Consider the following 20,804-nt stretch of genomic DNA (forward strand, 5'->3'; position numbering starts at 1 on the left):
GTCAATAGGGAAGTTAATAACAATATCTGGCAACCAGGGTTACAGTCACTTCACCAGGAAGTTTATTCACATGAGACGTAAGTGACACCGATGGACAATACGAATGCAAGGTTAGTCAATTTAAAAATGATTTATATTTCAATAGTCTTTTAAACGTAGTCTTAAATCTTAATATGAGCCGTAACATGAAACAACAATGCCTCCTAGTGTAAAATACATAGCTTAGTGCGCTAACCAAAATCTACCTAACTTAAATCATTCTAAAAAGTTGCTTTCTCTCTATGAAAATGCTGTGATCATGCATTTCCTGTCGTTATAAATGTTTAGAGCAGACGAACAAATAGTCTACATGTTTTGTTGCTTTGACGTACTGGCGATGTGAAAAGTAGGAGTCACATGAGTCACATGATTTGCTTCCTATTATATTCTGTGGCTGTTTTAACTAGTGTGTTGCCTACCTAGACAGAAAGCTGTGCTTACTATGCCCAAAAATGCTATCTAGGTAGGCAGCTCACTAGGTTTTTTAGCCAGACCCGCCGATGTAACTAACATATCTAATAGCCAATTGTAATATCTAGTTCTTCTATTATAACCGCGTTCAGATGGATGCTGCAAACCGCACTGACTTCTACATTGGTTTGGCTCTTGCTGTAAGTTCCACTATCTTCATCGGTGGCAGTTTTATATTGAAAAAGAAAGGGCTCTTACGACTTGCAAAAAGGGGCTCTACTAGAGCAGGTAGGTGATTGAAATTTACCGAGTACCATTGCACAATACTTCATTATACAGTATTTGAATTGCATCATTTTTTTAAATGCTTTTGACATTATTATGTCCTTTTTTGTGCTGTCTAATCAGGTCTGTTCTCTCCACTATTTAGGTCAAGGTGGATATGCATACCTGAAAGAATGGTTGTGGTGGGCAGGGCTTATATTAAGTATGGCATTATCATTTTATGTATTTATTTGTCATAAGTAAAGCTGAATTATAACCAGAATATGGACCTTGATCAGATGTGCATGTAAATATTATCAGTGTATGTGGATTTATAGAGCTTAGTAATGAGATTGCTATCTACACAGTACATTAATATGTCATTATGAACACCCTAATCACAATCGTTTGTCTTGTCATGTATTTTATTTTTAGTGGGAATTGGTGAGGCAGCAAATTTTGCAGCTTACGCATTTGCACCTGCTACGTTAGTAACACCCCTGGGAGCATTGAGTGTTTTGGTCAGGTAAATTTACCTAGTAGTGTACACCATCTTTCAAAAATTATAACTTTAATTGCAGTCACAGATACACTACTGTTCAAAAGTTTGGGGTCAGTAAGATTTTCAGCAGTCTACGGTATCACATGATCCTTTAGAATTCATTCAAATATGTTGAATTGGTGCCCAGGAAATATTGCTTATTATAATTTATTTATCTTTCTGATTCATATTTTTGTCGAATGATAAATTTTTTCAGTATTCTTCGATGAATAGAAAGTTCAAAACAACATTATTTATTTGAAATAGCATTTGTTTTGTAATGATATAAAAGTCTTTATTAGTACTATTAGATTAATTTAATGCATCCTTGCTGAATACATTTAGTTTATTTATTTATTTAAAAAAACATATTGGCCCCACACTTTTGGGGTTGTACAGGTGTGTACAGTCTCAACAGAACATTAATTATTCGTCTAAAATATGTTTTTACTGAATGTACAACCTTTTTTTTTTTTTTTATCAGTGCTGTGCTCTCATCATACTTCCTGAGTGAGCGGCTGAATATCCATGGGAAAATTGGCTGTTTGCTTTGCATCTTCGGTTCCACAGTAATGGTGCTCCATGCCCCACAAGAGGAAGAGGTTGCTTCTTTGACAGCAATGGCAGAGAAACTCAAAGATCCAGGTTAATTTACAAATACACTATGGATACCAAAGATACCCTAATTTAAGTACACCATGTTATAACAGTCGTCTTTCTTGCACGTATCACAGGATTCATCGCTTTTGCTGTCTGCATTGTCGTGAGTAGCCTGGCCCTGATCTTGTTTGTCGCACCTCGCTATGGTCAGAAAAATGTGCTGGTGTACATCCTCATCTGCTCGGTGATTGGTTCATTATCTGTGTCCTGTGTGAAAGGCCTTGGCATTGGGATCAAAGAGCTGTTCGCTGGTACAGCTGTTCTGAAAGAGCCACTGTTTTGGGCTCTGCTCATATGTCTTGTGATCTGCATCAGTATCCAGATAAGCTACCTTAACAAAGCCCTCGACATTTTTAACACCTCTATAGTTACACCTATTTATTATGTCTTCTTTACTGTATCTGTCATGGCTTGTTCGGCCATCTTGTTTAAGGAGTGGCTTCGAATGTCCACCGATGGGGCTGCTGGGACTGTTAGTGGCTTTCTTACCATCATCATTGGCATTTTTCTTCTCCATGCGTTCAAGGACATTAACTTTAACTTGGATTCTCTACCTTTATATCTGCACCGTGGACCTCAAGGCAACACGTGGAGCCAACCGTACGTGGCTTTGCCAACCGACGTGACGATTACTGTGGCTGAAAGCAATCTGACTAAGGAAAGAAGCGCAAATGGCTTTTTTCCAGAGAGTTTAGACAAGAGGAGCAATGGCACATTGTTTATCTAGAATAATATTAGCAAAAATACTGATTTACTACAAGCATACTTTGCAAACCATTAATACTGTGAGAGTACTTTAATTTGCATTTTGTGTGTGCGCATGTTTTAGTATACAAGATACTTCTTACATATTTTCCATCTATAATATTTCTTTTTAGTTTAACATTGTTGATATTTTCAGAGTAACGATGATGTGCCCAGTCACTTGTTTTAAATACAAAATCCTGAAGTAGCAGCATAATGTTTAAAAATCTGCTGTACAATCTTGTTAAATGTTACATTATTTATTCTATGACCAAACCAGAATTGTTTAGGATATGCATATGATTACATTCATATCAATCACTTTAAATTTATCAGCTTAATATTCAATGCCTCATCTGTTCCATAAATACATCATATTATTTAATAAAATGTGCTTGACTTCTTATGAACTATCATTCAAAAGTTTGGGGTCGGTAAGATATTTTTGATTGTTCTGAAATATAGTCTTTTATGCTCACCAAGGCTGCATTTATATGATCAAAAATACAGCAAACAGTAATATTGTGAAATATTCATACAATTTAAAAGTACTGTTTTCTGGTTTCATATATTTTCAAATTGATTTTATTCCTGTGATGGCAAAGTTCAAAACAGTTCAGTTCACGATAGAAAGTTTAAAAGCATTTATAATACATTTTCTGTAACATTATAAATGTCTTTACTGTCACATTTGATAAATTTAATGCATCCTTGCTGATTAAAGTAATAGTTTCTTTTTTTTTTTTATAAAAATGTACTGACTCCAAACTTTTGAACGTAGTGTAAACGTCCTATACTGTGTATACTTAATGTTTTCTTAAGCAGCAACTGAACTTAAGAGGTGGTGCATTATTTTCTATATATATTCTATGTACATAGTGCCTGCTAATCTATTTTAATAAATAGCACACCGAAACCTCTAAGAAGTCTTATTAGTATTTATTTAAGGAGCTTGAGCATTTTCTTACTTGAACTCTGCTTTCTCCTGTGACATTTTTACACATCATATGAATAAACTGCAGTGAGTATTTTGTCTTTTTATTTCAAGTTCACATTTCAACAGACACTGTATAAGCCACAGATCTTGAAACAATCCCAGTAAGACGATGCATTGTATACTTGGTAATGTACTTTGACGAAAGTGAAATGCAGAGCCTCCTCCTCAACTCCAGATCAGATCTGTACAATGGGATCCACAATATGTACTCATTTTCATACCAAAATCTTAGAACTGGGAAATGTCAATTATATCGATGGTAATAAATAGGGCTTTCTATGGGACTGTACATGCATCCATTTGATTTCGAATACATGGCCTTCAAAATAATAGAGCAAAAAGAGGCACTTTTGTCTTTGAAAAATTAACTGAATCCTGTATATAGCGGTTGCCTCACAGTTTTTGTTGGCATGATGAATCCTCAATAAGTGGTTGAAGTTCTACTAGTCTGTCATGGTCTCTGAGAATGTTCCTCTACTCCTCTGAGTTTGCTCTAGTCTGTTGAGGATGAATTGACTTGTATCGATGAATCGTTCCACGCAGTTTACAAAACACACCTCTGTCCTGGAGTCGAGCTTTGGACCAGGCTTATCCATGCACTTCTCCTGCAAACACAAACACACTGTGAGCTAAAAAAAAAACACTCCACAACTGATGACTTTGCTCAATTTGTGTGTGTGTATGTATGTATATATATTGCATGAACAAGATATACAACTCTTAATTAGCAATTAATATAAAAATAAATATACTACTGTTCAAAAGTAAATATATATAGAAATGAATACATTTATTAATTCAGCAATGATGCAGTACGACAGCAAAGACCTTTATATTGTTACAGAATATTTTTATTTCAAATAAATGCTGTTCTTATCTATTCATCTAATAATTAAATATGTATATATATATATTTTTTTTTTTTTTTTTTTTTTTTAAATCTGACACTAAAGACTGGAGAAACGATGCTGAAAATTCAGCTTTGACATCACAAAAAAACGGCTACTTTAAATAATAATCATTTGTCATTACAGTTTCATTGTATTGTATTTACTGAATATTTGTTCAAATGAATTCAGCTTTGGTGAGCTGGGATGGGAATCGAACAGAGAAGAACCCCAAAGGGTCACAAGCTCCGCGACTAAAGAGGGCAGCACTTTAAATTAATTGCTTGAACAACATAATGAAACATCTTCCAAATCCACAGATCATACATGCTAGGACAGGATATACTGTGCAGTCAGTCTCTCTGTATATGTACAGTACAGCCTCATTAAGAGGTTGCATTACGCAGCCCAATAGGACAGAAACACACTCACCCAGCACACTTCTGTCATCTGATGAACTAGCTGCTGAAACCTCTGCTTTTGAGACTCGATCTCGATAAACTGCTGCAGTTGAGGGTCTGCCGTGACTCCTTGGTTATCCATTGGGGAGAAGAATAGGAGACGCTACACAAAATAACTTAATGGTGATATCTGACCACTGTATACAATGTCCCAGTACGCTGACCTTCACGTGTCTCGATAGCCAGGAACCAGTACAGCAGAGCACCAATAAGAAAGCGTGAAATCAAGAGGAAACGGATATGACCTGCGGTTGCAGGCGGAAGTTGTAGAATCCACAGCAGGACAAGGGTGTTAGGAGCAGTAAGGTTGGTGAGCAGAAAAATATTTTCTTGCCTTGTATTTTGACTATAGTGAGTTAAAAGATAACGACATTATCTTAATTAAGCGATGTGATGTATGTTTGGGTGTATTAATGTGTGTGTAAACCAGAGACAGTGCGATTGAGTTGAATGTCAAGCAAGGTCTTACAGAAAGCTGCTAGCCTAGCCACGTAACGCTTATAAATGTGACTAAAATGTTCAGTGAGTTTTCTCTGCACTCCCCGTCAATTAATGGTAATAAAGTACCCATATAATTTATATGAATTTAAGTAACTATATTAATTCTTGTCTGTCAGCTTTGCCACATGATGTATAAGTTACGCTTGAGTCTTGTTTATCAGTGTAATATTTAATGTATAAATATCCGTTACTCTTATGAGTAAATGATCCTGATTCAAAGAACGTCTTTTCGTACAATATCCAATTCCACCCCCACCATAGTGAATTTTATATATAGATACAACAAAGAATCGACTATACCCGTTATTACAAGAGATACTTATAAACTTGTTATAATATTGCTAATTCAATTAATTAATTATATTTAAAATGCATGCATAAAATATTAAAGTACATAAAACATCATCCCATTTTCTTTTGTAATATATTTTAAAATGCAAGCAGTTAAAATGTATTCAAATCGAGTCAATTATTGACATGCTTATTTTATTTTAAATGTACTAAATTGAACCTTGATTTCATTTCCCTTAGATCAGCTTTCTTGGCACAATGGGTCGTCACTTTGGAGATTTGGCCAAGATAAGGCATGTGATCACCTACAGTATTTCCCCCTTTGAGCAGAGGGCTTTCCCAAACTACTTTTCCAAGGGAATCCCAAATGTGTGGAGACGATTCAAATCATCTGTATTCAAGGTTGCACCACGTAAGTCATTTTGGGCCAAAATTAAGCAATGCACAAGCATTAAAAATGTGTGTGTGTGTGTGTATATATATATTTATATTTTAAGTGTATATGTACATGTGTACTTATATTATATGTATGGTTTTACGCCAGTTATTTATATCTTTTGCTGTAGTTCGTGTGTAGGAAATATCAGTTTACATTTCCAAACATTCCTTTTGCCATTAATTGTAATAATCCAGTGAGATTTTTGTCTGCACAATGAGTTTGACAACAGCTGGTATGATTCACACAGAGATCTGGAGATTTTATCTTAGCACTAAGAGTTCTCCTAAATAGCAGTAAAAGTTCTTAGTTAAGAGTTTTCTCTTAACTTATTCACAAAGTTGCTGTGGCCAACTTTTACTGAGGAATAGAGAGAAGTCTTCAATTAAGAGAAAGGGTGGGGTTGACCTCGTTTACTAACTATGCACACATTGATTGGCTGATGAGGGAGGGGTCTCTGTCAGTGATTTAATCATAGAAATATTGTAGAATTCAAATAAAGGTTTAAAATATATATATATATATATTTTGCCATATTCAAATAAAGGTTTTAAAATGTAGGCTAAGTGTCACTAATTAAACTAGTATGTGTTCAGCTAATTGTCAGCCTCTTACATGTCTGCATCTTGAGAGATTGCAGAATTCAAACGACAAATGATGTTTTATAAACAAAGTTCAGGAGGAGCACGTTCAAACGATCTATATAATCAGTTCAAGAGGAGGTCTATATACACAGCCAAAAGCCGACTCACCTAGTACCTCGACGGTTTTCTGCATCCCTCCGCCACTCCGTTCCTCACTCTCGGCTGGGGATACGGGGGAGTACTCTGGGTTTGGGCTAAATTCCGAGCTCAGAGCGTCCTCTCAGACAGCACGCCAGATACGCTTATTTTACTCATTTACTCCATTCGATCATTTGTAAGTGTGAAATTGTGAAAACAACTGCCACAGGTAATCGGACTTTATTTATTTATGCAGGTTTTATTTTTGGTGTTTTATCATAGATTAAAATCTATAAATCAAAATATGTATTGCATTTATGAAGAAAAGGTTCAGCACCCAAGGCTCTATTGCTATTGCCTCAATGGTGTACAGTGTCTTTGGGCAGATTGCCAGGTACAGCCATTAGGATTGTTTGTGATTCGGTCTTAGTGACTTAGGAGTTCTTTTGACTACTCCTAACGTCTCACAGATTTAGGAGCTAGTTTTAGCGCTAAAATGCTTTGTAAAATACTCTTAATGCAAAAATGTAGGAGGTTTAAAATTAGGACTAACATACCCAATTAAATTTAAGAGTTTCTTTTTTTGTGAATGCGGCCCCTGATCTCAGCATCATCGAGTCTGTCTGGGATTACACGAAGAAACAAAAAAAACTGAGACAGACTAAATCCTGAAAAACTGTGGCACTGTCTCCAAGACGCTTGAAGAAACCTTCCTGCAAAGCTACATTACTGTGAAAAGTTTTAGACGCTTGTGTAAAAAGAATTTGTAAAGTGAGGATGCTTTCAAAAATAATGCCATAAATAGATTTTATTTATCAATTAACTTCTATTAACTAAATCAAGTCAATATTTGGTGTGACCACCACTTGCGTTTAAAACAGCTTTTGTCCTCGGTACACTTGCATAGATACACTTTTTCAGGTAGCTCTGCAGGCAAGTTTCTTCTAGCAAGACGCTTGAAGAAACTTGCCTGCAGAGCTACCTGAAAAAGTGTATCTATGCATTGTAGACATTGCCACGATTCTTCTGGATTTAGTCTGTCTCAGTTTTTTCTGTTTCTTCATGCAATCCCAGATGGAATTGATGGTGAGATCAGATCTCCGTGTGGAGCACCGACTGTTGTCAGACTCATCATGCATATAGAAATCTCACTGGATTGTTACAATTAATGGCAAAAGGAATGTTTGGAAATGTAAACTGATATTTCCTAATGACACACTACAGTAAAAGATATAAATAACTGGCTTAACCATTTTTCTGGGTGAAAATACTAACGTGCCTAAGACTTTTGCAAGGTACTATATATATATATATATATATATATATATATATATATATATATATATATATATATATATATATATATATATATATATATATATATAAAACAGACTATACTATTCTAGCTATAGATTAAAGCAAACACTGTGTGTGACTAAACTTCTCTACAAACCTGCATCTCTATTTACAGCCATGATTCTGATGTACCTGACCTACACATGGGGCAATCATGTACATGAACAGGGCAAAAGAAAGAACCCCGCAGACTATGAGAATGACCAGTGAAATCGCCCTGCTGAAGATGTGTCCTCGTGTAACTTCTTGTCTCTGAAAAATTCATCAATAAAGAAAATATTTATGGGAAAAATGGATTTCTGACTTGTTGCAATACCTGTACACTTAATCAACATGATTCAATTAAGTAGCTTGTTTATTAATAAAGTACCCTGATGTGATGCATCACTTGAGATTATCCTCTCATTTGTAACAGTCATCAGAAATATTTGAATGACGGGAGTCTACTGCCAAGTTTTTTGTTTTGTTTTTTTATCCTCCTACTGGATACCAAGGCACGTTTTTTTTTTATTTATTTTTTTTTATGCGAAGGCACAAATGAGCAAGTTTTAATGCATTTTATAGAGATTTATTTTTCTATTTTTACTTTTTGTTTTGGTATACTAATGATTTTTTATTTATACTAATGATGAAAATTTAATTTTCTTTTTCTATTATGATTAGTCTGTTGTCTGCCATGTAAAGATTTCTTAAGTTTAACAAATTTCATTAAGATAGCGGGTGGACAATACTTTTTCAATTTGAATCGTCAATGCAGAAATCTGAGTAAATTTACCATTTTACTCAATGTGCTGTACACTACTGTCAAAGTCCCTTTGCTACCATTCAAAAGTTTGGGGCTGGGAAGATTCTTTAAATGTTTTTGAAAAGTCTTGCTCACCAAGACTGCATTTATTTGATTAAAAATACAGTTAAAAAAAGTAATATTGTGAAGTAACTTTTCTATTTCAATATATTTTAAAATATAAGGGTGATGCAATGCTGAATTTTCAGCATCATTACTCAAGTTTTCAGTGTCACATGATCCTTCAGAAATGATTATAATATGTTGATTTGCTGCTCAAGAAACATTTATTATCATTGTTCGAAACAATTTTTTAAGGATTGTTAATGAATAGAAAGCTCAAAAGAACAATTTTAACGTGTTGTGTAGTTCATTATTGTCACCCAAGATACATTTAATGCGTCCTTGCTGAATAAAAGTATATTGACCCCAAACTTTTGAACAATATGACCGCATACACCGCAAACAATATTCATTATCATTCCTTCCAGTCAGTGTAATATAACGCTGTTGTTGTCATGTGCTTCTGTACACTGGCGCTGCGTTTGAAACGCGCATGCTCAGTTTAGCTCGGCGACGGCGTCATTCTGACTTCCCAGTTCACATCGACGCATTCCGTTAAAACCATATAAATACGAAGATGGGCAGCAAAGATACACATAAAGAGTTTATAACTCAACACATCTAAGCAACGACACTTTGTTAAATAGAATGTTTAGAATGTACTGCAAAAGGGTTTCCGCTACAAGTACATATGTAACGGCTGCATTTCGTCGGTGAGTTTGTTTAGTGGGCTGAATTCTCATGTCATTTTGATTTTACGAAATATTTCCCCTTTTCAAATAAACCAGACTGTTATCTGTCGTATTTAAAAATGAGTTCAAAGTAAGTTGAGCACACGGGATTGACAGTGAAGGACAGTAATAAGCATGGGTAACTATGACTATTGTCCAGACTTGCTTCTGGGATTTACACACTATTGTGTCAATTCACAATGACTAAGCATTGGCTTTTACGTCCCTCCCATTAGTTCAACTAACGTTACTGCATTGGCCGGGGTGTTGGCTTCCTGCTTATGGAGATATTAAGCCCGTTGTCTCGACTGCGAGCGTCTTTTCTTACTCTTGGACGATCGCTGTCATCTTCTCGTAGACTCATCAGTCGCAGCATGGCCTCTGAATCCGTCACGCGCTTTGATTTTCTGGTGATTGGCGGAGGGTCCGGAGGGCTGGCCAGTGCGCGGCGGGCGGCTGAACTCGGTGCCACCGCAGCCGTGATCGAAAGTCACAAACTCGGAGGTACCTGCGTGAGTAAAGACCATCCTGCTCCTGCAACACCACATTTTCCTTAGAGTCATATAGATGTGTTCTTTAGACGAGTTATTTACTGCAATTGGTCTCTGGATTCGTCACATGAACAGAGAGGTGTTTGGGAAGAATCCAGATCCAGCTCTTTATTGTGTAATGGTTTAGTCCAGCACCTATGCATTTTTTTTTTTTTTTTTTTTGTCTGCTGATATTATTGACGTTGGCAATTAAACTTCTCTTCTCTGCTGCAGGTGAATGTTGGTTGTGTTCCTAAAAAGGTATATTTTACTTTTATCATTACTCTTAATTGATTGCCTGAAGCAAGCGGAACTGTTCATAAATAGGCTAATGTTCATAAATAATTGTGTCATTTTGCATGCTTCCAGGTTATGTGGAATACATCCACTCATGCAGAGTATATCCATGATCATGAAGACTATGGATTTGAGGGAGCAAAAGCACATTTCAGCTGGCAGTAAGTTAGATACTTTCTTTGGGTTTTCTTCTGGGTTGTTTGGTTTTTGTGGATAGGATGTTGAGTGTAGGGTTAGGGTTAGGGTTATGGCAAGCCATTCTTTTAAAATGTTTTTAAAAAAACTAGCATTTTTGTGTTCAAATGTAATTTCTGTATTTAATAATTTGTTGTATTTTTTTTGTAAACTACTGTATACCTAGTGAAATGACATTTGCCGCTGTCAGTACATACATTCCTTTCCTCAGATATCAGACCTATTATCAATAGGTATATTAGATAAGTGGCGAGAGGAGTGGAACACGTGCAAGAATAATAAGCTACATGAAATTCATCCAGGATTTTAAAACAGACTTTTAATCACTCTTAAAACTAGATCTGATCAAGTGGTATATTCACCAGATGTCGTATAGGTCATACAAGTTTGACTCGTGCTTTTTTGCTTAAAGGTGAAGACCCAACTTTATGCATGTTTTGTAAGATTCCCCTCTCTGTTAAACATATTTTATTGGACTGTCCTGGGTATAATACAAGTAGAATGCTCTTTTATGAAGTTATTTCGCTTAAGCACTTATTTAGTAAGATTATGTCTGAAAAGGTTTGGGAATTTTTTTTGTCAATATGTTAATTATTATTTTTTTAATAATATGAGTTGTTGTGTTTGTTTGCTTGGTTTTATTGTATTTATATGATATTTGTATTTTTGTAATTGAATTTTTGAACTATCTATCTATCTATCTATCTATCTATCTATCTATCTATCTATCTATCTATCTATCTATCTATCTATCTATCTATCTATCTATCTATCTATCTATCTTACCTGAATGTAAACAGATGAGAAACAAAATACATGTGTAACAGTATATTGGATCCGTGTGTTCGTTCTCAAAGTGACAGCAGCCTAATATTCCTGCTGTCATCTGGGTCATTAATGTTAATCTTTGTTATGTTGTATTTTTTTGAGCTGTTGCTTGTAATTTGTTCTTATTTTATAACTGAAGACTCATATCATTCTATGGGAATCTGTCTTCAATATTGCTTGAACTATGGCCCTAATAGTTTGGCTGTTTTTGCTGTGGTATCGAAATTGGAATCAATCGAGAATTGTAAACTTTTGGTGGCTTATTTATTAGAACACAATTTTACATGGGTCAAAAAAAGCAACACAACTTTTTATTTATTTATTTATTTATTTATTTGTGAGAACAGTGAACATTTTGGCAGGGAAAGTAAAAGCACAGTAAAACTAAGTGTGTGGCGTGGCAGGATTTTGAACATCCTTCACAGTAGGGCTGGGCGATATATCGCATGACATTGTTATGCGCATCTCGTCAGTAAAGCCGGTTCCTTGATTAGTAGTAAATCGCCATCACCTGCTTTCAGATGGAGCGGCATTCACTACAAAGAGCCGTAGTTCACTGACAAGCTGAGCCATATCGCATTAATTATCGCAGGCGATACGTCCGTGATAATTAATGCGATATGGCTCAGCTTGTCAGTGAACTACGGCTCTCTGTAGTAAATGCCGCTCCATCTGAAAGCAAAGCTGCGTTCAGCCCCGACAAAAAGTTACACAACGTTTTTTAAACAGAAACGCTGATGCGTTGAACACACTGTTCTGATGACGCAAGAGTTGCAACTATGGCAGCTGAGAAGGCCATTCTTTTTGTGTTCTTTGTGAAGAGTTTTCTGAGCTTGATGAAGTCGGTATAAATATGTGTTTAATACTACAAAATATGCCCGATGTTACAGTTACTGCACTTGCCGCCCAGAACAAAAGAAAACATTCCAATCGAGTGAAGGGATTTGTGGAAACTGAAATGGAAGCACACATCTTACCTAATTCAGACTAAAACACATCTATTTAGCCTCACATACTGACTTTATTTGTAGTTCATACTGTTTTAATACCCTGTATTTTCTTTCTTATTTTTAGGAAAAGCACTTAATTACCATTGTTTATTTCTATACCAAATGTCATACACTTGCAATGAAGCTAAAAATATAAACAACTACATCATTATGTTGATATCCTATATTTTTACAATAAAACTTACGACAAACATGTCTTCTAATATCCTCAGTTGTTGCGTATACCGAGCTGCATCGAACACATTTGTAAATTACTTTCCTCGAACCCATTGTGCGAGTTCACTTTAATACCGCGTGCTTTATATACATGTTGCTGCTGATTGGACTGCAGTTCTGACACACCCACCAAACAAGAGAAAACGTATCTCAAACCCCGTTGCACACCGGTCCACGCCGTTTCCAGGAAACATGACGTTCAACCCGGAAACCGTAGCAAAACGTTGCACACCGTTTTGAACTTGAACGTGCCCCAGGTGATGGCGATTTACTACTAATCAAGGAACCGGCTTTACTGACGAGATGCGCATAACAATGTCATCCGATATATCGCCCAGCCCTACTTCACAGTTATAGTTGGGTGTCGCTGACAGATATTAAGTGGTGCCGCCAGTGTGCATGCACTCATAGAAAACAATGCATTTACAATTTGATATGGCATTCCAGTGTGCGACCCTCTGTATGCATTGTTTTGCTAATGTTGGTGACTCCTAGTTGGGAGGACATCATTTATGAGTCATAACCTGCCAAATTGGCTGGTGAGTTTATATGTGTTACCCATGGTTGGTTCATTTAAAGGGTTGACATATGTTAATTTTGAACCCTGTTCATAACATAATAGTAATTATTGTTTTGTAGTCACATTCCCAAAAGTAACAAGTAAGTAATATTGTTTCTGGAAACAAAATTTGCCATTAAATTCTGTGGGAATCTGTATTTCAGATATATTCTGACTAGTATGTATTTAACTTGTTGGTGGTACTTAATCTAATTTTACTTGTAAATTAGTTATATTTGTTAAGAGTAATTAAAAAAAAGTTCTAGTAACATCAGTAAAGACACTAGTTTTAAGGGATACATGTAATGATGGCTTGCCATAGAGGATATTCTTTCTGTAAGAAGTAATTCTTGTCACAAAAAGGATTTTTTACTATTGCGATAGTTGAGGGTAGTCAAGTTCCTGCTCGCTCTGATTCGTTACAGTTTTCAGTATTTGTTTTGCTTCCCTTTTGTGGTAATGTCAGTACAGCTTTGGGTGATCTTATCAGACAAAAGCATGAGGTGGAGTAATTTGTTTGAGTAGAGATGAGTTATGCTGTAGAGAGTTCAGCTATCAGGATTTCTAGTGATATGAAAGATAAATTAATAAATGTCACTTCTTTGGGTGTGTGTATTTTCAGACTCATTAAACGCAAAAGGGATGCTTACGTTAGTCGCCTGAATCAGATTTACCTGAGCAACCTTGACAAGGTAGGCTGCGTTATGTTACTTTTCAGTCAGCAAATTGAATGTGAATGATTTGTGGAATCTTGTTCTTTATAGCACTTGTACTATGAAAGCTTTACATAGAAATCTTAAAGGGATACTCCACTTTTTTTGGAAATAGGCTCATTTTACAGCTCCCCCAGAGTTAAACAGTTGAGTTTTACCGTTTTCGAATCCATTCAGCCGAACTCCGGGTCTGGCAGTACCACTTTTAGCATAGCTCAGCATAGATCATTGAATCGGACAAGACCATTAGTATCTCTCTCAAAAAAATGACCAAAGAGTTTCGATATTTTTCCTATTTAAAACTTGACTCTTCTGTAGTTACATCGTGTACTAAGACCGACGGAAAATGAAAAGTTGCGATTTTCTAGGCTGATATGGCTAGGAACTATACTCTCATTCCTGCGTAATAATCAAGAAACTTTTCTGCCATACCATGGGTATAGCAGGCGTAATGATAATGATCAGTGCCTGAAAATAGTCCCCAGCTCGGTAACTTCCAACGTGACCGGGACTAAGTTTGTGTAGTTTCAGCCGGCAAGCAGGTTGTCACGTTGGTTATGTTGACGGAAGTTAGCCTATTTTCAGGCGCTGCGTCATATCATTACGCCTGCTGCACTCATGGTACGGCAGTAAAGTTTCTTGATTATTACGCAGGAATGAGAGTATAGTTCCTAGCCATATCAGCCTAGAAAATCGCAACTTTACATTTTCCGTCGGTCTTAGTACACGATGTAACTACAGATGAGTCAAGTTTTAAATAGGAAAAATATAGAAACTCTTTGGACATTTTTTTGAGACAGATGCTAATGGTCTTGTCCGATTCAATGATCTATGCTAAGCTATGCTAAAAGTGGTACCGCCAGACCCGGAGATCGGCTGAATGGATTTGAAAACGGTAAAACTCATCTTTTTTTTTATGCAAATGCTGTACTAAGCAGACCTTGAGGAAAATAAATAAATAGCGTTATGAAAATGCATGAAATGGCCTCTTTAAACGTTTAGAATTGGTATTGATGTGACTGAGATGTTGTTTGTGGTTGTTCATAGGCCAAAATTGAGTCCATTCATGGCTATGCAAGGTTCACAGATGACCCTGAACCTACCGTTGAAGTCAATGGAAAGAAATACACAGGCACCCATATCTTAATCTCCACTGGCGGTCACCCATCCACTGTCAGTGAGGATGATGTGCCAGGTGGGCTTATGTTTGTTCATTATGAAAAATATACTTCCTTCTGCTTTACTTCTCAATGCCATCCTTATTTGCACTTGCCATTAATAGTTCATAGTTCATAGGGATGGTTCAGCCAAAATTTTGTATTAATTTTTAATATTTAATTAATTCTTTCTTGAAGATATTTAAAAGAAAGTTGGTAACCAGACAGTTGACTTCCATATTATTGCTTTCCTACTATGGAAGTCAATGGTTAATGTCAACTGTTTGAGTACCAACATTCTTCAAAATATCTTCTCTTTTGTATTCAGCAAAAGAAAGAAATTCATACAGGTTTTGAAAAACTTGGTGAGGGTGAGGAAGTGATGACGAAAGTTTTATTTTTGGGTGAACTATCCTTTAAAGTGATTTAACTTATTTTTGTCACTTTTTTTACAACATCTGCATTTTGTAAATTTAAATGTTATTGCAGGAGCCAGTTTAGGCATTACCAGTGATGGATTCTTTGAACTTGAATCTTGCCCTAAGTAAGTGATTGATTGGCAATTTCTACTTATATTATTGTGTTTTCTTAGCTTATCATAAAATAACCAATCACTGTGTCCACCTAGACGTAGTGTCATAGTTGGGGCAGGATATATTGCTGTGGAGATGGCTGGTATCCTTTCCACTCTGGGCTCCAAAACGTCCATCATCATCCGACAAGGAGGGGTAAGAGCCCTATTTATTGTCACCTGGATAAATGCTACTGTCATGTATATTCCAAAGTAAGCAATGACTGTGTTCTTTTGTTTCAAGGTGCTGAGGAACTTCGATGCCTTGATAAGCTCAAATTGCACAAAAGAATTGCAAAATCATGGTATTGACTTACGGAAAAATACTCAGGTAACTAGTACTGAGTAGTATTAGGTAAGGTAATATGTAGCTGGCTTTCCAGACTGATGTATCAGTTTGTTTGGCAGATTTTTAGTTATGATTTTCCCCCGAACTATATCGTATGTCAATTTATCAAAATATTCTGACATTGTTTACAGGTGAAGTCAGTGCAGAAGACTGACATGGGCCTCACTGTTACGCTTGTGACAAAAGACCCTGATGTCAAGGGTGCACAGGAGAAGTTGGACACCATCCATGAGGTGGACTGTCTGCTCTGGGCTATTGGCAGGGAACCCAAAACCGCTGGCCTCAACCTCAGTCAAATAGTAAAAAATTATATCAATCTGGTTGATATTATTACTATTTCTTTTAGTATAAGTATAAATGTAATTGATTGGTAAAATATTATTAGTTAAAATAAAAAAAAACTCACTTTATAATAACAAGCAAAAGTAATTTTTTACAGTAGAGCCCTTACAATGGAAGCCTATAGGGAATGGCATCGCACTGGGGTAAACTTTTAGAAAACATATTATTTTGAAAGTATAGCCACAAACCTTGAAGTTGGTATGAAATGGAAATTCACCTTATCTATTTTCTAAATCCATTTTATTGATCTTATTGTTTCCAATATGATTCCTTCATGCATATTTCTCTTTTTTTGACCTTGTAATTGTTTTTCAACAATCCGTTTCACTCGGATTTACGTCACAGTATATATAACACAAGATCTGTTCCTACTTCGTTTGCACTGTGAATTTAAACATAATACGTGTTAACATGAGACTTGTGTGATTAAAGTTCTGCTCACAGGAATTAAGTTACTAATACATAACAACATTACAAGCTGTACATTTCTCCTTTTAAACCCTCTGGAATGCATTGCCATGTAGTGTAAGTGTACACACCATTCTTACTTTTTACAATCTGAAGGATCAATGAAACATGTCAGATTCTGTCGATAAAGTTCAAATAAACCCAGAGAGGATTCCTTTAAACCGCAGTAGCCACACTAGATGGATGGTATTGTAGGCTTTATCTTTGCACTGCATAACTTGATAAAGTATGAATAACAGAGGGTGTATTGTTATTCAGGGTGTGAAGCTTGATGAAAGGGGACATATCATGGTGGATGAGTTCCAGAACACCACTCGTCCAGGCATCTATGCAGTTGGGGATGTTTGTGGGAAAGCTCTTCTTACACCTGGTACGGTTTCAGGATCTTTCACATCTTTAAATAGAATTTCCTCTTACATGCATTAACATCTTCCGGGTGTTTTGTGGTTTTGTATGTTGGGGGTTACATTGCAGGGCCCCCCAACTTTAATTCTTTAGCATCTGTTTGATGGGAATGTATATGAAGAGCTCAGATGCAAAAGCCTCTAAGTGCCATCTGAAATTTTCTTCTAGAATGATCATTTTTATCAAGCTCGTACATTTAAGTTAAGTAATTTCACTGAAATGACAATGAAAATTACCTATTAATTGCCATTTCAGTGAAATTACTGAATTTAAATAAACAAGCTTGATAAAAATGATCATTCTAGAAGAAAATTTCAGATGGCACTTAGAGGCTTTTGCATCTGAACTCTTCATATTCAGTTTATACTAATAAGCTGTTGTTGTTTTTCTTTTTTGTGTGGATAGTTGCTATTGCTGCTGGCAGAAAACTTGCTCACCGACTATTTGAGGGCAAAGCAGACTCCAAAATCGATTATAATAATATCCCTACTGTTGTGTTCAGCCACCCACCTATCGGCACAGTGGGACTAACTGAAGGTGATCTGATGTACAAATAATGCTTTCTCATAGTATCTTGAGATTTTCATCAGACTTTGCATGTAGCTAGTGTTGTTTTAGTATTATTTATATACTATTATAAAACGTATTATTTTGAATTATCTTTTGTTTGTATATATTTTCAGTTTTCATTTCTTAGTAATTTTATTGTACTTTTGTAATTTGTATTAGTTTTTTATATGAATGTAGCTTTAATTGATTTTTATTTCAGTTTTAGTAATGTTAGTACTTAACAACTTAAACTTTTTTTATTTCAGTTAGTTACCAAGGGGACATGTCTCATTTTCCATAAAATATCGTTTTTCATCTAATATTTATATTTTATTGATAACACTTTACACAAAAGTTACATTTGTTAACATTAGGTATCTGCATTAGTTAACATGACCTAACAATGAAAAATAATTCTAAAGCTTTTATTAATCTTAGTTTTCATTTCATCATTTAAAGTGCCCCATTATGCTTTTTGGAATATTACCTTTCGTGCAGTTTGTAATATAGCTGATTGTGAATGTAAAAGGTCTGCACATTTTTAAAGATAAAGGTGCATGAAAAATAAAGTTATTGTCTGTTACATACCTATGTAACAATGTAACAAATTTACATAATGCCAGCCTATGGTTCTTCATTGGCTGCCCTCGAACAACATCTACTTTGACCCGCCTTCAAACACAGTAGTTGTTGCTGAGGCCTGAAAGAGTTTGGTTTCTTGTGGTCGACATGTCGAGAAGACGCTGTTTTCTACGAATGTTTTCCAAATCCACTTTGCATGCACTTCAAAAGGATCAGGACTCACTCTGGAATTGATATGGAAAAACCAACGCCATCGTTACTGTTCATATCACTTGAATATCAAACAAGTGCTGAGAAAGCCTCCAGACGTGAAATACAAATAAGGTAATGGCCGTTTCGTTTCCAACATGCGGTGTGAGCGGTAGACCAATCACAACAGACTCGGCCATCTGACCAATCAGAGCAGAGTAGGCTCTCGGAAAGTTGGGGTTTAGAGTGACTAAATCTTCGAACAAACCGTTTTCAGACTTCTTGAGAAATTAGGTGATGTGCAATGTATATTATTTTTTTTTTTTACCGTTGATACATGTAAATCTATTTGAGGAGACCTCCAAAACAACATTAGGAACCTTTAAAATAGCATAATAGGGGTACTTTAATAATACAGTATTTAAATCAGAAGCTGTATCTGTTAATATTATTTAATGGATTATTTAATAATGTCATGTTTTGTAGATGAAGCAATCAAGACCTGGGGAAAGGACAATGTGAAGGTTTATACCACTTCTTTCACCCCCATGTATTACGCCATCACCACTCGAAAGAGTAAGTGCATCATGAAGTTGGTGTGTGCTGGCAAAGACGAAAAGGTGAGGGTGTGATCAGTCCATCGATCATAAATGAGTATGAAATATCACGAAGGATCATTATTTAGTTGTATTTGAACAGTATTTTGCTGTTACAATAAGTCATTTTCATTAAGTAACTTCTGAGCCTCTTTTCTTTTTTAGGTGGTTGGTCTCCATATGCAGGGTTTTGGCTGTGATGAGATGCTTCAGGGTTTTGCTGTGGCTGTTAACATGGGGGCTACTAAAGCAGACTTTGACAGAACCATTGCCATCCACCCGACGTCCTCAGAGGAGCTAGTAACATTACGCTAATCAAGTGTTCATATCCCAACGTGCCACTTCACAAGATTATGTTCCAATCCAAACAATAAAAAAACGCATTTTTTTGGACTATTCTCCTAACATCTACATATGTAGCATTTTGTAACAAGAGGCGTATACTTGGTTTGTTGTATCACTGGGGTCATTAGTCACTAGTGATTAAGACACAATACAGCAACATTCATCAGGCTGTGTCTTGAACTTTACATTGTTGTACGCCATTTTCACAGGTATTATTGTTTGATTGGAACAAGGTCTGATGAAGGCTTGATGATTTATAATAGCTAAAAGTCTAATTAAATCTGTTTATAGTAAAACACTGTTGCTTTGATCTTACATTTTTAGAAAGTTTAATTCAGAGAGTTGCTTTCAATTGTAGTGGGTAGTGCTTTCTCAATATTTGTAAAATAAAATTGGATATGCACAGTTTGCTCACACTTGAGCATAGACCTTGAATACATTTAAAATATGAATTTGCGTCTTTGTGTGGTTAATAGAGCATTTCTTAATATATGTATTGACATTGTCAATATACTTATTAATAAACCTGTCACTTTTCATAAAAACATATATTGAGATGATCAATTCTTCAAAAGCTTAAAGTGAACAACTCTTTTGTCTTTGTTTTGTTAGGATGTATGTGAAGTATGTTTTCCTGAGGTCCCCTCGAAATCGAGATGTCACATCTCAAGGGGTTTTTCCTCTTAACAATAAATTCATTCTTTGATTCATACATATTCTAAGATATATGATTGACATTTGACCACTTACTGTGTTGACAAACTTTTATTGTTAGTAGTATCTTATAATTACTGCGGAAATTCTGTTCTTCCCTACTTGGCATTTACTCAACCGCTTCATTGATTAAGAATATTGTCATATTGCATTGTATCTCAAAAATTATACATTCATCCTCAGTAGCTTCCTTCATTTAAGGCAGGGTTGGGCAACTTCGATAGTGACGAGGGCCAACATTTTTTCTCCTTCGTACCAAGGGGCCCAGTCACTAATCCACACCTTTTACACCATCTTACTC

At 35.8% G+C, this 20,804-nt stretch overlaps 4 protein-coding genes across 8 annotated transcripts; 3 read left to right on the forward strand and 1 right to left on the reverse strand.

Moving 5' to 3' along the window:
• The first annotated feature begins 24 nt into the window (after window positions 1-24).
• Window positions 25-3,404, forward strand: LOC311303248 (magnesium transporter NIPA2). The gene is made up of 6 exons (XM_084429609.1): window positions 25-110; window positions 603-738; window positions 881-937; window positions 1,150-1,240; window positions 1,740-1,900; window positions 1,990-3,404. The coding sequence occupies exons 2-6, from the start codon at window positions 603-605 to the stop codon at window positions 2,640-2,642; spliced, it is 1,098 nt and encodes a 365-aa protein (XP_084285735.1). The 5' UTR covers window positions 25-110; the 3' UTR covers window positions 2,643-3,404.
• Window positions 3,405-3,681: 277 nt separating this feature from the next.
• Window positions 3,682-5,214, reverse strand: timm8a (translocase of inner mitochondrial membrane 8 homolog A (yeast)). Its single transcript, XM_084429612.1, has 2 exons — window positions 4,976-5,214; window positions 3,682-4,261 (listed from the first exon to the last, which is right to left on the reverse strand). The coding sequence occupies exons 1-2, from the start codon at window positions 5,084-5,086 to the stop codon at window positions 4,100-4,102; spliced, it is 273 nt and encodes a 90-aa protein (XP_084285738.1). The 5' UTR covers window positions 5,087-5,214; the 3' UTR covers window positions 3,682-4,099.
• Window positions 5,183-8,697, forward strand: uqcrq (ubiquinol-cytochrome c reductase, complex III subunit VII). Of its 2 annotated transcripts, none has more exons than XM_084429613.1 (3): window positions 5,183-5,310; window positions 6,037-6,208; window positions 8,426-8,697. In XM_084429613.1, the coding sequence occupies exons 2-3, from the start codon at window positions 6,055-6,057 to the stop codon at window positions 8,518-8,520; spliced, it is 249 nt and encodes an 82-aa protein (XP_084285739.1). In that variant the 5' UTR covers window positions 5,183-5,310; window positions 6,037-6,054; the 3' UTR covers window positions 8,521-8,697. The 2 variants fall into 2 exon arrangements, with proteins under 2 accessions (XP_084285739.1, XP_084285740.1); XM_084429614.1 differs by having other exon boundaries at window positions 5,192-5,314.
• A 925-nt stretch (window positions 8,698-9,622) lies between these two features.
• gsr (glutathione reductase) lies at window positions 9,623-20,501 on the forward strand. Of its 4 annotated transcripts, none has more exons than XM_084429603.1 (14): window positions 9,623-9,870; window positions 10,247-10,400; window positions 10,653-10,679; window positions 10,788-10,876; window positions 14,146-14,215; window positions 15,284-15,431; window positions 15,883-15,937; window positions 16,022-16,121; window positions 16,209-16,295; window positions 16,445-16,612; window positions 17,382-17,493; window positions 17,934-18,065; window positions 19,335-19,468; window positions 19,610-20,501. In XM_084429603.1, the coding sequence occupies exons 1-14, from the start codon at window positions 9,806-9,808 to the stop codon at window positions 19,757-19,759; spliced, it is 1,491 nt and encodes a 496-aa protein (XP_084285729.1). In that variant the 5' UTR covers window positions 9,623-9,805; the 3' UTR covers window positions 19,760-20,501. The 4 variants fall into 4 exon arrangements, with proteins under 4 accessions (XP_084285729.1, XP_084285730.1, XP_084285732.1 ...); XM_084429604.1 differs by having other exon boundaries at window positions 9,662-9,870; window positions 10,125-10,400; XM_084429606.1 differs by having other exon boundaries at window positions 9,662-9,870; window positions 10,247-10,392.
• The last annotated feature ends 303 nt before the right edge of the window (window positions 20,502-20,804 follow it).

This window comes from Rutilus rutilus, assembly GCF_951802725.1.
Source record: "Rutilus rutilus genome assembly, chromosome: 14".
Classification (NCBI taxonomy): Eukaryota; Metazoa; Chordata; class Actinopteri; order Cypriniformes; family Leuciscidae; genus Rutilus; species Rutilus rutilus.

What these genes read in the sequence shown, in the direction of transcription:
- LOC311303248 (XM_084429609.1), top strand. Translation starts at nt 603, where the DNA reads ATGGATGCTGCAAACCGCACTGACTTCTACATTGGTTTGGCTCTTGCT. An exon ending in AAGGGGCTCTACTAGAGCAG is followed by an intron (nt 739 to 880) that starts GTAGGTGATTGA and finishes TCCACTATTTAG; the next exon opens with GTCAAGGTGGATATGCATAC. An exon ending in GCATTGAGTGTTTTGGTCAG is followed by an intron (nt 1,241 to 1,739) that starts GTAAATTTACCT and finishes TTTTTTTATCAG; the next exon opens with TGCTGTGCTCTCATCATACT.
- timm8a (XM_084429612.1), bottom strand. Translation starts at nt 5,086, where the DNA reads ATGGATAACCAAGGAGTCACGGCAGACCCTCAACTGCAGCAGTTTATC. An exon ending in AGATGACAGAAGTGTGCTGG is followed by an intron (nt 4,262 to 4,975) that starts GTGAGTGTGTTT and finishes TTGTGTTTGCAG; the next exon opens with GAGAAGTGCATGGATAAGCC.
- uqcrq (XM_084429613.1), top strand. Translation starts at nt 6,055, where the DNA reads ATGGGTCGTCACTTTGGAGATTTGGCCAAGATAAGGCATGTGATCACC. An exon ending in TGTATTCAAGGTTGCACCAC is followed by an intron (nt 6,209 to 8,425) that starts GTAAGTCATTTT and finishes CTCTATTTACAG; the next exon opens with CCATGATTCTGATGTACCTG.
- gsr (XM_084429604.1), top strand. Translation starts at nt 10,170, where the DNA reads ATGGAGATATTAAGCCCGTTGTCTCGACTGCGAGCGTCTTTTCTTACT. An exon ending in GCCTCAACCTCAGTCAAATA is followed by an intron (nt 16,613 to 17,381) that starts GTAAAAAATTAT and finishes ATTGTTATTCAG; the next exon opens with GGTGTGAAGCTTGATGAAAG. An exon ending in GTGCTGGCAAAGACGAAAAG is followed by an intron (nt 19,469 to 19,609) that starts GTGAGGGTGTGA and finishes TTTCTTTTTTAG; the next exon opens with GTGGTTGGTCTCCATATGCA.